Source organism: Sphaerodactylus townsendi, linkage group LG04, assembly GCF_021028975.2.
Source record: "Sphaerodactylus townsendi isolate TG3544 linkage group LG04, MPM_Stown_v2.3, whole genome shotgun sequence".
Lineage (NCBI taxonomy): Eukaryota > Metazoa > Chordata > Lepidosauria > Squamata > Sphaerodactylidae > Sphaerodactylus > Sphaerodactylus townsendi.
Genome location: NC_059428.1, coordinates 69,193,364 through 69,208,061, shown reverse-complemented (window position 1 = coordinate 69,208,061; position 14,698 = coordinate 69,193,364). Strand labels below are relative to the sequence as shown.

Sequence of the window (14,698 nt, the reverse complement as noted above, 5' to 3'; positions counted from 1 at the left end):
TCTCCTGAATGTGGGCCTTTTACAATGTATCTTGCTGCAAATGCTAATTTTTTTCTTTTAATTCCACATTTTCCCTCTATTTGGTTCCAGAAATATTTTCCCTTAATTTTTCCTCCATAGTTTTCTCGAGCACTTTTACCACAATGTTTTTCAATCCATTTCTGAACCAGCTTTCCTTCAGAATGCAATCTTGTTGAAACAATCTTTATTTCTCTGCCGCATGGAATACCATGGAATCCATGGCCTCATGTAATCACCCAACCTGCCTTTCAGCCATTTTCTCCTTCCCCTCCTTTATTTTCATAAGTATTTTCTTTTTCTATGTCATATAAAACTAGTAATATAATGTTGAGGCAGGGATGCAAACTAATGTAATCAACTGGATCAGTGTTGTCAACTTTAAATAAGGCTTGGGATCTTAACATTGAGGCAGAGATGCAAACTAACATGTTTCATTGGATCAGATTTATCCGTTTCACATAGAACTTGAAATCTTAATGTTCAGAAATAGAACTAGCATGGAATGGCTTTGTACAATTGAACTATTGATGTTGAATTAGGGCAGACAGAAATTTTGAAGCTGGGGAGGTATGATTGAAAAGAATGTAAGGTGTAATCACTGCACATAATTGGGGACTGCTGCAGTAACCATTGTGCATTGCTGCAAATCAAATTTGGCCAAAAATGTGGTTCTTCGTGTGTGGGGGAGAGGGGTAAGCTATGTTTTCTGTTCCTTCAGGTAATAGCGCTTGCTTTGGGAGTTGTTTTAGCTTCCATTTAGGGTTGGTAGTTCTCAATAGTAGGATAGGATATTTAATCTATATACTGCTCTCCCCTGGAGGGCTCAGGGCGGTGTACAACATAATAGGAATAACAATAACATGATAATATAAAGCCATAAGGCTACATATAAAGACAATATCAATTTCAGTGGATCCACAAATTAACAGTTCAAGATCAAAATAATGCTATCAGGTTAACAGCTCAGAGCAAGTTAAACAGCTTATGATAACATCCCCAACATTAATATAGCATTTTACAACATTAATATGTACAAATGGAGGTTGAGAGATTTTTGAATTGCCTTGTTAAAGTGTAATTGTTCTTCTACATCCTGGATGACATACTACCACCATCAGGAATATGTTATATTTTCAGTAGTAGTATATTGAATAAATGCAACTGAAGAGACAAGGGGAAAAACAATGGGGAATGTGGTTCTGGAGGGTTTTCGGGGCTGTGTGGCCGTGGTCTGGTGGATTTTGTTCCTAACGTTTCGCCTGCATCTGTGGCTGGCATCTTCAGAGGTGTCTCACAGAGAAAAGTCTGTTTCTCGCTGTGTCTAAGTGAGTCACTTAGACACAGCAAGAAACAGACTTTTCTCTATGATACACCTCTGAAGATGCCAGCCACAGATGCAGGCGAAATGTTAGGAACAAAATCCACCAGACCACGGCCACACAGCCCCGAAAACCCTCCAGAACCAGTTGAATCCGGCCGTGAAAGCCTTCGACAATACAATGGGGAATGTATTCAGAATGAATTCACAGAAAACATTTCCAAGATGAAAAGTTTGACCACTGGGAAAATCTGTGGTAAGCTGTGCATGCAGAAAAGATTATAGTCAGTGTCTAATATTGCATTTACTTTTTCGGTAGGTTATATACTGCAATACTCAGAAGACAACAGTGAACAGTGGGGCAGTTTTCCCATTAGCCCCAGTGAACGTTCCTACCGTTTGGAGACTTTGAAGTGTGGTACCTGGTATAAGTTCACATTGACTGCTCAGAATGGAGTGGGGCCAGGACGCATTAGTGAAATCATAGAAGCCAAAACACTTGGAAAAGGTATTTAAAAATCACGTTCCTGTTATTATTTGGACATCAGTGACTATTGCAGTCTCATGCGGGAGTAGATTAGCAATAATATTGCATCTTTAAGACATATATTGCCATGCCTGCATGGTTTAGTGCAATGTTGACCTTCTCCAAAGTTTCATAGCATCTGGAAAAGCTTCTCAAATATCTTTGCAGAGAGATAAAACTGTCTATGACACATCATCCCAACATACATTTTCTAAGAGTTCTTCTGTTTCTGTTATTGTTGTGGTCAGTGGAGTTAGTGTTGGTATTGTCGATTCAGGTACAAATGTGTGTTTGTGTTTGATTATTTCCATGTTTGCTTATACAAGCCCATGTTCACTTACACAAACCCTTGTTCACTACTCACATATTGATATTTCAGAACAGATGAATTAAAGCATGTAAGGAGGTGGAAGAAGTCTTGGGGATAAATGGAGTAGAAAGGAGAGTAGGAGGAGAGTGATAAAACTGGATTTGCAGGAATGAGTTGTATTTGTAAAGTTTTTTTAAAAAATCTGTAGTAAATAATAGGAGTTACAATAAAAAGATATGAGATTTGAAGGTCACTGTTCAAATATTATTTCAGTAATGGCTAGCCATGCCACTGTTTTCCATCTGCAATTTGGGACTGATGATTTTGACCTACCTTATATAACTTGCCAAGAGGTGAGATTGCACTGTGTATTATTCAGGGAAAAATTATGAGTGGATTTCTTTCTGACAGGATTTTTTTACTCCCTCTAAAATTTGGCACATTACTAGTGCAGACCTTTTCAAAAATGAAAATGGGCTTTAACACTTCCTGATTTGCTTTGTCTCAAGCTAGCACTGGCGTAATGCCCATTGGGCAAGGTGGGCAGCTGCCCAGGGCATCACCTTGTGGGGGGCATCAAAATGCTGGGTTCGTTTATGGGTATTTTTAGTGGTTTTCCATTTTTGGCCTGCAGGGGGCGCAGTTCGTAGGCTAGCGACACCAAATTTTCAGCGTGTCATAAAGAGACTGTCCTTATGCGACCCCCCAAGTTTGGTGAGGTTTGGTTCAGGGAGTCCAAAGTTATGGACTCCCAAAGGGGGTGCCCCTATCCCCCATTGTTTCCAATGGGAGTTAATAGGAGATGGGGGCTACAGTTTTGAGGGTCCATAACTTTGGCTCCCCTGAACCAAACTGCACCAAACTTAGGAAGAATCATTAGGGCAGTCTCCTATTGAGACCCTGAAGGTTTTGAGATTGTGCCTTCAAAAATGTGCCCGCCCAGCCTGCAACCCCCATTGACTGCAATGCAGAAAACTCAATGCAGAACAAAGATTCTTGGGCCAATTTCAGGATGTTCTTGCAGGGAGGGCATTCTTGGACGTATCATCACCCAAATTTCAGGGTATCATCTGGAGACTGTCATGATGGCACCCCCCAGGTTTGGTGCAGTTTGGTTCAGGGGGTCCAAAGTTATGGACCCTCAAAACTGTAGCCCCCATCTCCTATTAGCTCCCATGGGAAACAATGGGGGATGGGGCACCCCCTTTGGGAGTCCATAACTTTGGACTCCTTGAACCAAACCTCACCAAACTTGGGGAGTAGCATAAGGACAGTCACCTGATGATATGCTGAAAGTTTGGTGCTGATATGTCTAAAAATACACCCCCTGCAGGCACCAATGTCCTGGTGCAAAAAAAAATGGTCATGGTGGCCGCCCATGGGGGGGGGGGGATCCAACTTAGGTTTTGCCCAGGGCTACAGTTTGCCCAGGGCTGCCTTGTTACTCCCCTGCAAGCTAGATTTGCAATATGGTCTAAAAGTATAAAATGTGAAACAGGCAAGGACCAGTGAAATAGGAAACATATTTGTGAACTATTTTTATTCATATGACTACTTTAACAGAAACTACACAGTTGAAATGCATGTGCAGTTTTGACACCATCAGATTTCAATGAAACTGAAGTGTTATTGTTCCTTTTTTAAACCTATGTCAACTATATATCTTACCTGTCAGTTCCTAACTTATTGGCGATGGTCCACCCCCACTCTAATTGGATTGTTTAATCTTTTGATTGGATCTTGTTTTCAGATTGTTTCCTGTCTGGTCAAGTAACAAACATACATTGTTTGGATCTCTGGGCCTCTGGCTTCATTTTACAATCTGTACACTACCCCACATTTCTTCTGTTTGAATCTGTATGTTATTTCTGGCAACTGAGGGTAACAATCCATGGATCTGATAACATGGGTTCTAAGACAGAAGAGCATACACCACAATAAACTGTTAATCTGAAGTTGCCTTAAGCATCTTTGCAGTAATATCAGAAAGCTCTTGGAGCACAGTACTTGTATTATAGTCAGCATATTTTTCTGGAAGCAGTGTATGGCCAGTGTATGCCCCAGTGACCTCTCCACTATAACAAAGATGCTGGAATGCATTTCTGGGATTTCATACTGAAGTCAGTGCCCCCCCCTCATAAAAAAAACCCACTTCGAAGGTGAGCATCTCTTGGATTGCCTGCTGCAAAACTCTTGGTAGTGTAAAATCTCTTGGATCATCCCATCCTTCCACCCCCTTCTTCTCCATTCTATCATCCCCACTCCAGAAAAAGGGACATAATATGGGGAAAAGGGAAATGGAGAAATATGGAAAAGTAGGAACGAAAGGCTAGCTTTAGAAAGAGATTATCTAAATATATAAAAAGCTTACAGTGTTTTTGTTGATGACAGTATACCTCAGTAACTGCTGGGCCAATTCCTCTGAAAATTCCCAGCCACTATAGTCAGCCAGGCGAGAGTGTTTTTAGATGTTCACATACCTGAAATTTCACACCTGGCCCAGGTAAAATGCCTTTTTCCTGGCGCTCCCTGGTGAAGGACATGCAGCTGCCTGTGTGTAACTGTCACCCTTAGAATGTTCGTGCTGCTTAGAATGTTCGCTCAGATGGCCAGATATGAGCAGCGGAAACAGTGTATAGGCAGTAACTCGAGTGGAAGTGAAACACATACACACACATAGACGTGAGGGAGAGGGAAGGGAGAGGGAAGGGACAGAGTGGGAGGCATGCAAGGGAAGAGAAGTGAGAGAGGGGAGAAAGTGAGGGGTGGCATGCAAGGGAAGGGAGGCAGGGGGCCCAGCATCTTGATATGCGGTTACAGATAAGAAAACCAGGCATGCATTACTCAGGAGTAAGCTCAGTACAGCAACTGTGACATACTTTGAATGGCTGTGTCGCACCCCTCAGAGGGTTTCCTCAGAAGCGACACCCATTACCACCAACCAAACTTACTCCCAGGTAAAGGATCATGACCAGCCAGCCTAGATGTGTGGGAGGGGTGCCTTTCCATTCCCCCCCCCCCCCCCAAGGAATGCAGGCACACACATCACTGACATCGCACAGTATCAGGCTGCGTGTTTGCATGAGCACGTACTGCTGGCCTCTGCAATTGATTTGCTGCTACTGTTCCTTTCCCATTTCACCACAATAAGCCACAGCAACGCGTGGCTGGACCCCACTAGTTTTAAATAATATATAAGGGTAAACAGTTAATAAATACCCCACATTGCCAACTAGGCTTACAGTTAGATCCCTCATCTGAGATGTTTAGATGTCAGTGTGTTATGAAATTGATTTATTCTAATTCCCTAACTCAAATATATATTTTCTTGTAGAACCACAGTTTTCGAAAGAACAAGAGCTTTTTGCCAGTATTAACACCACTCGTGTAAGATTAAATCTTATTGGCTGGAATGATGGCGGTTGTCCAATCACCTCCTTTACCCTGGAGTACAGGCCATTTGGGACCACTGTATGGACAACAGCTCAACGAACCTCTCTTACTAAGTCATATATCGTGTACGACCTTCAGGAGGCAACCTGGTATGAGCTACAGATGAGGGTCTGTAATAGTGCTGGTTGTGCAGAGAAACAGGCCAAATTTGCAACACTCAACTATGATGGGAGTAAGTGCATTCATTTCATTTGTGCTAAATGTAGAATTATCATAAATAGTTTAATTTCATGTAATGTTCTTTAAGTGCTGTTTAATTTTGTGTGTGGCAATATGGCATCTGTAATAACTAAATGATAAAACAGTAAAGGCTTTTACATCTGAAGTTCCATCTGCCTCTTGTCATATGGAAATTTTTACAAGGGTCTGTAGAAATGTATGACATAGTTAATCTATGACCAGGTTTTGCAGTGAAGTTTTGTAGCTTGTTGTGGTATAATGGACTTCTCTGCTATCACATGAGGATGCTTTTCATTCACTAAGCACCTTAATGTATCAGCATAAGTCAGTGTGTGCACATAAACATAGGATACTAAGCTAAAATTTTAAAAAGACATGTACAAGAAATGGAAAAGGGGGAAATCACCAAAGAGGAATTCAAACAAATAGTGAGGATGTATAGGGAGAAAGTCAGAAAAGCTAAAGCCCACAATGAGCTCAGGCTTGCCAGAGAGGTTAAAAACAACAAAAGAAGGCTTTTTTTTGGTTATGTCCGTAGAAAAAGGAAGACAAAAGATAGGATAGAGTCACTGAATGGAGAAGATGGCAAAAAGCTAACGGGATGGAGAAAAGGTAGAACTACTTAACACTTTCTTTGCCTCGGTCTTTTCTCAAAAAGGAAACAGTGCTCATCCAGGGGAAAATGGAACAAAATATACAGTAGGGGTAATTCAGCACAGAATAAATAAAGAGGTGGTACAGGAATTCTGGTTATCTTAAATGAATTCAGATATCCAGGCCCTGATGAGCTACATCCCAGGTTATTAAAAGAACTGGCAGAAGTAATCTCAGAATCACTTGCTATAATCTTTGAGAACTCCTGAAGAACCAGAGAAGTTCCTGTGGACTGGAAGAGCGGTAATGTTATTCCCATCTTCATAAAAGAGAAAAAAGAGGACCCAAACAATTACCATCCAGTCAACCTGACACCAATACCAGGAAAGATTCTGGAGCAGATCATTAGACAGTGTGTAAGCATTTAGAAAGGAAAAGTGTGATCACTATAAGTTAACATGGGGTTCCCAAAACCAAATCATGCCAGACTAATCTCACCTCTTTTTTTGATAGAGTGACATGCTTGGTAGATGAAGGGAATGCTGTTGATATAGTATGCCTAGATTTTAGCAAAGCCTTTGAGAAGGTGCCCCATGACATTCTTGCAAGCAAGCTAGTAAAATGTGGACTGGACAATGCTACTGTTCGATGGATTTGCAATTGGTTGATTGACCGAACCCAAAGAGTGCTCATCAATGGCTCATCTTCATCCTGGAGAGAAATGACTAGTGGGGTGCCACAGAGTTCTGCCCTGGACCCAGTGCTATTCAATATTTTTGTCAATGACTTGGATGATGAAATAGAGTGCATACTAATCAAATTTGCAGATGACACCAAATTAGGAGGAGTAGCTGATACCCCAGAGGACAGAGTCAGGATTCAAAATGACCCGGACAAGTAAGAGAGATGGGCCAAAGCTAACAAAATGAACTTCAACTGAGATAAATGTAAGATACTCTACTTAGGCAGAAAAAATGAAATGCACAGATATAGGATGGGTGACACCTGGCTTGACAACACTACATGTGAAAGGGATCTGAGAGTCTTAGTAGACCACAAGCTGAACATGAGTCAGCAGTGTGATGTGGCAGCCAAGAAAGCCAGTTAAATTCTGGGTTGCATCAATAGGAGTATAGTGTCTTGATCAAGGGACGTAATAGTACCTCTCTATTCTGCAGTGATGAGACCTCACTTGGAACACTGTGTTCAGTTCTGAGCACCACAATTCAAGAAGGATATTGACAAACTGGAATGGGTCCAGAGAAGGCCAACCAAAATGGTAAAAGGTTTGGAATCCATGCCCTATAAGGAAGCTGGGTATGTTTAGTTTGGCAAAGAGAAGGGGTGACGTGATAGCCATGTTTAAATATTTAAAGGGATGTCATGTTGAAGAGGGAGCAAGTTTGTTTTCTGCTGCTCCAGAGACTAGGACAAAGAGTTCAAGGTGGGTTCAAGGTGAAGGAAAAGAGATTTCATCTAAACATTAGGAAAAAATTCCTGACATTTAGGGCTGTTTGTCAGTGGAATACACTTCCTGTGGTGAAGTCTTCTTCTTTGGATGTTTTTAAAACAGAGACTGAATGGCCATTTGTCAGGGGTGCTTTGATTGTCTGTTCCTGCATGGAGGGGGTTGGACTTGATGGCCCTTGTGGTCTCTTCCAACTCTATGATTCTATGATTCTAAACACACACATGTACATTAGAGGTTCTCTTCCCCAATGTAAATATTCATTCTGATACAGAGTATTGAGATGGTGGGGAAAGGAAGAGTCTGGCAGCGCTCTGAAAAACAAAGAAAGGCAGACTAGTAATGAGAGACTACAGCTTTGTGCTGTAGTAAATCACTGCTTTGCTTTTTCAGGTGTTTCGTATTTATTTAACACTCAGAAGAATGCCACAGTGGGTGTACTTACTACCTTCAATCTTTAGCTAAAAGCTATATCACTGAGAAAGTTAACACCAGAACTTTTGCTTTGGCTTAACGTTTTCAGGCAGAAATAGACTGAAAGACAAAAATAGCCCTGAAAAAGGCTCTACTTCCACCCACCCATCGCACCTCCCAGTTTGCCCACAGCTCTGTCCTTGGCAGAAAGGGGAGGGGTGGAACAAGATCACCACACTTTCTACGCAGCTGTCATGGGCCAGCCTGCTGACACCTCCTCAAATGAGGAGGTGGAGGAAGTCAGTGAGTCCCACACAGAAGTTATAACAGTAGTTGCAAGCACTATTACACTGTGCCCTCAGTCCTCCAGTGCCTGAAACTCAGCAACCATCACCCTCACCTTTAGGGTTTCTAGAGCCTTTAAAACAAAGGAAGATACATTTATGACAAAAAAATACAGAAGAGATGAAGGAGCACCCGATCACTGGCTTAGCATAGATCAAACCCTGACAGCAATGTTGAGGCAAATGAATTACACTTGGCTTGGAATGCCAGCGCAACCTAATTAACTTCAGCTGACTAATCTATCCCAACAAGATAATTTCCTATTTAAGCAGCCAGTGAAGAGAATTTTTTGTGGGAGTAATACATCACCTTTGTAGCCATGCTATACTTTGGACACTCTGCAAACCTAACTCTTCTAGACCAAATCTGAATTCATCTTTTGGATTAATTCTCTTCGGCGTTGACACTTTGGACATAGAATTACCTGTGTTTGACTGTATCCACTGATCACATCTCCTGCCCTAGCCATCTACCTGATTCCAGACAAGATACAGTAAAGCAGCAAAAATTTGAAGCAGCTTTAAGAAATGAATGAGTTTTGGAGTGTGCATTGTGGAGGTTGCTGGGCAACCACAACAACATTGCCAATGTCTGCTTTGCGGTTTGCCAGTAAAAAGGTAGTTGAGAGGAATAGAACGCTTTCCATGGCTATTTTGGTCAGTCAAGAAGGATTCATTGGAGCCAAACATGACCACAACAACTGGGTGACTTCCTACCACATGACTTGCATAACCAGGACTGGCTGCTTAACACTATTCAACAGCAACTACCTCAGAGAAACCAGTGTGGTACAGTGGTTAAAGTTTCAGACTAGCATCTGGGAGATCCAGGTTCAAATCCCCACTAACCAAACACACAGGGTTGTTGAAAGGAGGCAATGGAGGATCTACACCATGCAACTCAGATGGAGTTATCCAGTGTAGAGGCTGCCAGGGGGAGGGACAGCTGAAGACAGCGGGACAGATGATGGTAGGTTGCCTATTGGGTGGGAGGAGAGAAGAAAGCAGGAAAATGGCAGAGGCTATGGGGGCTTTCAGGAAAGGTCAAGAGAAAATAGTGGGAAAGGGGGAAATGAGATGCCCCACACAAGTTCTTGTGGGTCCCCTGTTTGTTTCTCTCTATTTTTGCTTTAAGCCAGGCATAATCTTTATATGCATTTGCTGAGTTAGTGCTGGAAAAAGCAATGCTAAATAAATAATGTTTGTCTTATGTAACTAGCCACATCACTCCTTCCTTAGACATTATTTGTGTTCCAGCAGTAGTTGATGTTCTGTTTGAGATCAAATGCACTTATAAAGCATTCCTTGTTACAAAGCAGCTGACTTAGTAGCCATGCAAAATATATATTCTTCAGTGTTTTCTGGTTGGGGACTAAGATGTATCCCATTTGTGCATGCTCCATCACTGTAAATTTGTCTGAGAAGTAAAAGAGACCATTTGTAGTATGGATTCCAGATTGAGTGTCTGAATCAGGCTCCAGAATCTTTTTATCCAATTATACAATTTCTTCAAAAAATAATGTGCTTATCCATAACTTCATTAATAAAGAAAATAGATTAGAGGCATTAGAGACAGTCCTCATTTTCTTTTTAGAACTCTCTCTGATATTTTTTAGATTAGTACCCTACCAACGGCTACGTTCATATGCTTCATAACTATGAAGCCATTACTGCTTGAAGTCATTAGCTTTTTATGGAGCCTCATCTTTCACAAAGGGTCACCTGGTTTGGCTCTGGACTGATTCTGGTCTCTGGAAAATACAGCTGCCCCTGAGAATACACTGCATCCTTGATTTATACTATACCACTACAGCAGTGGTTCTCAACCTTCCTAATGCCGTGACCCTTTAATACAGTTCCTCATGTTGTGGTGACCCCCACCCTTAACATTTATCCATTTTACAGCTGGAGAACACTGATGCAGAGAGTCTTAGGTGACCCCTGTGAAAGGGTTGTTCGACCTCCAAAGGGGTCCCGCCCCCCCAGGTTGAGAACCACTGCACTACAGTGTTATTAGTTGCAACTTCCAAGAGCACTTGAGAACATGAGTCTCCCGACTGGACCTGATCCATGGTCTGCCTAGTCTGTCGACCAACGGTTTGCAGTACTTGCCAATTAGATGCCCAAAGATACTCGTGAGCAAGTCATCTGAATGTTACCAATGTGTAGTTTGTTGATGGCATCTAGTATTCAGAGTTATATTGCTTTTGTACATGGAGGTACCAAATTTTCTTTAGCTCTCACACAGTAGAGGTAAATTTACTGCTGATCAGAAGAGTTAAAAATCTAGAACAGGGTGATTTAGGTTTGTCCTTCTACTGCAGAATGAACAATAACAGTAAAGCCCCAAAAGTTGAAACTTGCATTCATTTTGATAATATACCCTGTAATCTAGAAAACATTGAAATATAAACAATTTTTTAAAAATTATAGGCATGATTTAGTGTTGTGTGGGTGCTGCTGTCTAACTCCTCTCCTTGTCTTTGGACACAGACAAATTGAGTGCCCTGGCCATTTCATAGAAGGGATCTGCAGCCATCCATTTTCTCCTGGTGCTCTAGTCCTGCTGTGGCAGAAATAACTTGAGAACTGAATCTTTGAGGAAAAAGAGGAGAGCTGAATTCATAAGGGGTTGGGTACACTAAGTGCTCCTTCTATGTCATACAATGTGTGTCCAATGACAAACACCAGAGAAGGTTCATCAGGCTCTATGGTGATCCATCAGCAGCCCCAACAGTGTCTGTAGAGCAGTGGTTCTCAACCTGAGGGTCGGGACCCCTTTGGGGGTCGAACGACCCTTTCACAGGGGACACCTAAGACTCTCTGCATCAATGTTCTCCATCTGTAAAATGGATAAATGTTAGGGTTGGGGGTCACCACAACATGAGGAACTGTATTAAAGGGTCACGGCATTAGGAAGGTTGAGAAGCACTGCTATAGAAGACTGGATCATGCCCTGATGATCATTCCCATTCGTGTACCCCAAAGCTGAATTTCTCTTGTATATTGCTTTGGGTATTTTATAGAGATGCTATTAACATTTATAAAGAAAATAATAAATATACACCTTCATTATCCTCTGCAATTTCTAATCTAAAGTTTTTTGGTTGGTTTTCTAATCTGATTTTATTATGTTTGTTAGCTGTTTTGATGGCCCGTGTGAGAGCATAAAGACAAGGTAGAACTTTTGTAAATGAATAAAATAAAATAAATTCTTATTCAGTTTTCTGACAAAGGGTTTCTGAGTATTGTGTGCTCTGCTTGTGGCGCTGCAGTCTCTGACAGCTCATTTAACTTACAAAGGAACAGGAGCGTTGCAAGGTGTTCTGCTTTGGCATTTGAGTTCAGGTCTTTCCAGGCTTATTGTGATCAGAGGTGTTGCGCTGATTTCACAAGCTCAGTTCTCAGAACACTAAATTTGTTTTTGAAAATGGAAGTGAAATAGACAGAAATACAACCAAGATTAGAATTTAAAGTGAGAGAATCAGAGTAAAAATAATCAGTTGCATAAAAAGTATGTTCTCACAAAACAGTACCAGAGCATGGGGATAAAACCTCCATAATTGCCTTTACACATTGGTAAAGTTGGCAAGTCTCCCTTAAAATGTCCCCCATTCAATTTTAGTATGAGTATCAAAGTTTACCTAACACTACAGTGCTAAGCACTTCTAAGCACTTCTAAATCCATTGAAGTCAATGGGCTTGGAAGAATGTAATTCTACTTAGGATGCAGTACCGTAAGAAGGGAAAATGGTGCCCAGGGCAAAATGGCGGCCACCCTGCCACCCCCATGTGCTCCCTGTGCGCCCCCCAAACACCCCTCACCTACCTTTCTAAAGCTAAAAAAGCAGCCTGCTGTGGTCCATGGGGACTGCAGAGGTGGCCTGAGGGGAAGGGTGGGGGAGCGATTCAGTGTCCCCCCACGCCTGGGCCGGAGGCGTTTGTCCCCCTGGCCTGTCCAGTGGCAGCTCCGCCACTGCTAGGATGGCTCCATAAATGAACAGGGATATACAGAAGAGCTTCTGTACACCGTAGTCACTTAAAAAACAACCTTTTCTCTTCATTGATAGGCATCTAATGTCATGACACTGTTTCCAGGTACAATCCCTCCACTCATTAAGTCAGTTGTCCAAAGTGAGGAAGGTCTGGCAACCAATGAAGGGCTAAAGATGCTGGTGACCATTTCCTGTATCTTGGTTGGGGTCTTGCTGCTTTTTGTGCTTCTGCTGGTTGTGAGAAGGAGGAGGAGGGAACAAAGACTGAAGAGACTCAGAGGTAAGAGTGGATAACAACTATTTGTTTGCATATATGATAATCACTTTACCAGTAATTTGTAGCCTGTGAGAAGGGCCATTATTATACAGGAGTAGAATGCCCAAGGCTTCCCATGGCACATTTGATACCACTGGGGTAGCACTACTGTTGTGAAGATCATGTAGTATCATTTATTTACTGTGACAGACTCACACTGTTGAGAGAAGTTAACAATATGTAGTCCCTACCTCACCCAGTCAAAATGCTGAGGGCATAGATTTTTTGTGAAATGATTAGACCATTCCTACCCAAAACCAATTAGAAGACTGCATATACCATCCATATCCGTACAGTAAAAAGCCTGGATCCAGTGGCTTGTGTTCTGGAGGAAAAGGCTTCTAATTTATCGCCCCTCAGTCATTGTGTTTGGAGGAGATTGAAATACAGCCAAATTGCAGAACTGAATCCTCAGATGGGTTTACCATATTTCAGCCTTTCCCAAACACAGCGATTTGTTCCTGAAGCCTGCATTTATAGGACTTCTAAAGCATCTCCCACAATTCTAATAGCCACTGATCAGTTTGAAGTGGCTGCATCTTTGTGCATGTACAGTTTTGTGAAAACCTAATGCAAACCAGTTTGGCAAGTGTTTTGGCTGTTTGGTATGAATTAAACAGATTGAGTCAACAACTTGCATCTGATTGACACCTTCAAATACGGTAAGTGTGATTGCTGAATGTGTATGGGGTGAAATTCGTAGCATTCCCTAGAATAGACTGACTTAGTGACTAAATGGGCTCATCATGTAGTTTAGCTGAGGAATTATAGGTAAAAAAAACTGATAAGGAAAGAGGTCGCTTTCCAGTTTTGTTTCTTTTTTTTAATAGATGTTCATATTCTGGTCATGGATTCTTCACTTTTTGCTGTTGGTTTTTGGAGTGAGAAATTTGAAACCATCCCTATATTGCAGTGCAAAAACAAAAAACTGGAGCATGTTTTTATGATTGCCATTGGGATCTACGAACTGGAGCATCTTAGTGAGGAATTCACTGTCACCCAACTGCAATGTTTAAAATGGCTTGTTGCATAGATAGACTGAACCAAACTAACAACAGTGGCGGCCAGGAAAGGCTTAGGAATATGCCAGCCCTCCATATGATAGCAATCCATGAATGCACCAAGCCTGTGGTGGCGAACCTTTGGCACTCCAGATGTTATGGACTACAATTCCCATCAGCCCCTGCCAGCATGGCCAATTGATGGGAATTGTAGTCCATAACATCTGGAGTGCCAAAGGTTCGCCACCACTGCACTAAGCCATTTTAAGTGTTACAAGTGATAGTAAAAAATAGGCCGTTTCAGTGGTGTCAAAGTGCCAGTATTAAAGACCCGCTCCATGTGCAGTCTCAGGACCATAGAATCTATTTCTGAATGGTGAAATATTTACTACAGAAGTAAAAGTAAATGAAATGATCTCATGGACAGTCACATGATTTTCCCCTCCCGTGTATTCAGCACTCTACCAGAAAGGGGATTGACAATCAGGTAGGAAAAATCCTCATGATTAGCTTCACCCACCCACGTGGTCTACATTATTTATTCTTTTGTTTCGTTGGTTGCTTAAGATATTCTATGCTGCCTTTCCTCCCAAATTGGGGCCCCAAGACAGTAAACATCAAAACATTAAATGTTTCAACATTAAACAGACTTAAATATAGGTTTATATAAACTATTCAAACCATTCTGTAAAATGTATAACCAGAAATAACAACAACAATAACCAGTGAGGAAGATCAATAAGTGTTAATGGGGGAAG

General features: G+C 41.7%; 1 protein-coding gene across 5 annotated transcripts in view; it reads left to right on the top strand.

Moving 5' to 3' along the window:
* DSCAM (DS cell adhesion molecule) overlaps window positions 1-14,698 on the top strand; it is a 485,873-nt gene that overhangs the window by 415,410 nt on the left and 55,765 nt on the right. For all 5 annotated transcript variants that reach the window (XM_048495233.1, XM_048495231.1, XM_048495232.1 and 2 more), the window contains 3 exons: window positions 1,659-1,847; window positions 5,510-5,800; window positions 12,727-12,903. In XM_048495233.1, the coding sequence (XP_048351190.1) occupies window positions 1,659-1,847; window positions 5,510-5,800; window positions 12,727-12,903 (657 nt within the window). The remainder of the gene's footprint in view (window positions 1-1,658; window positions 1,848-5,509; window positions 5,801-12,726; window positions 12,904-14,698) is intronic.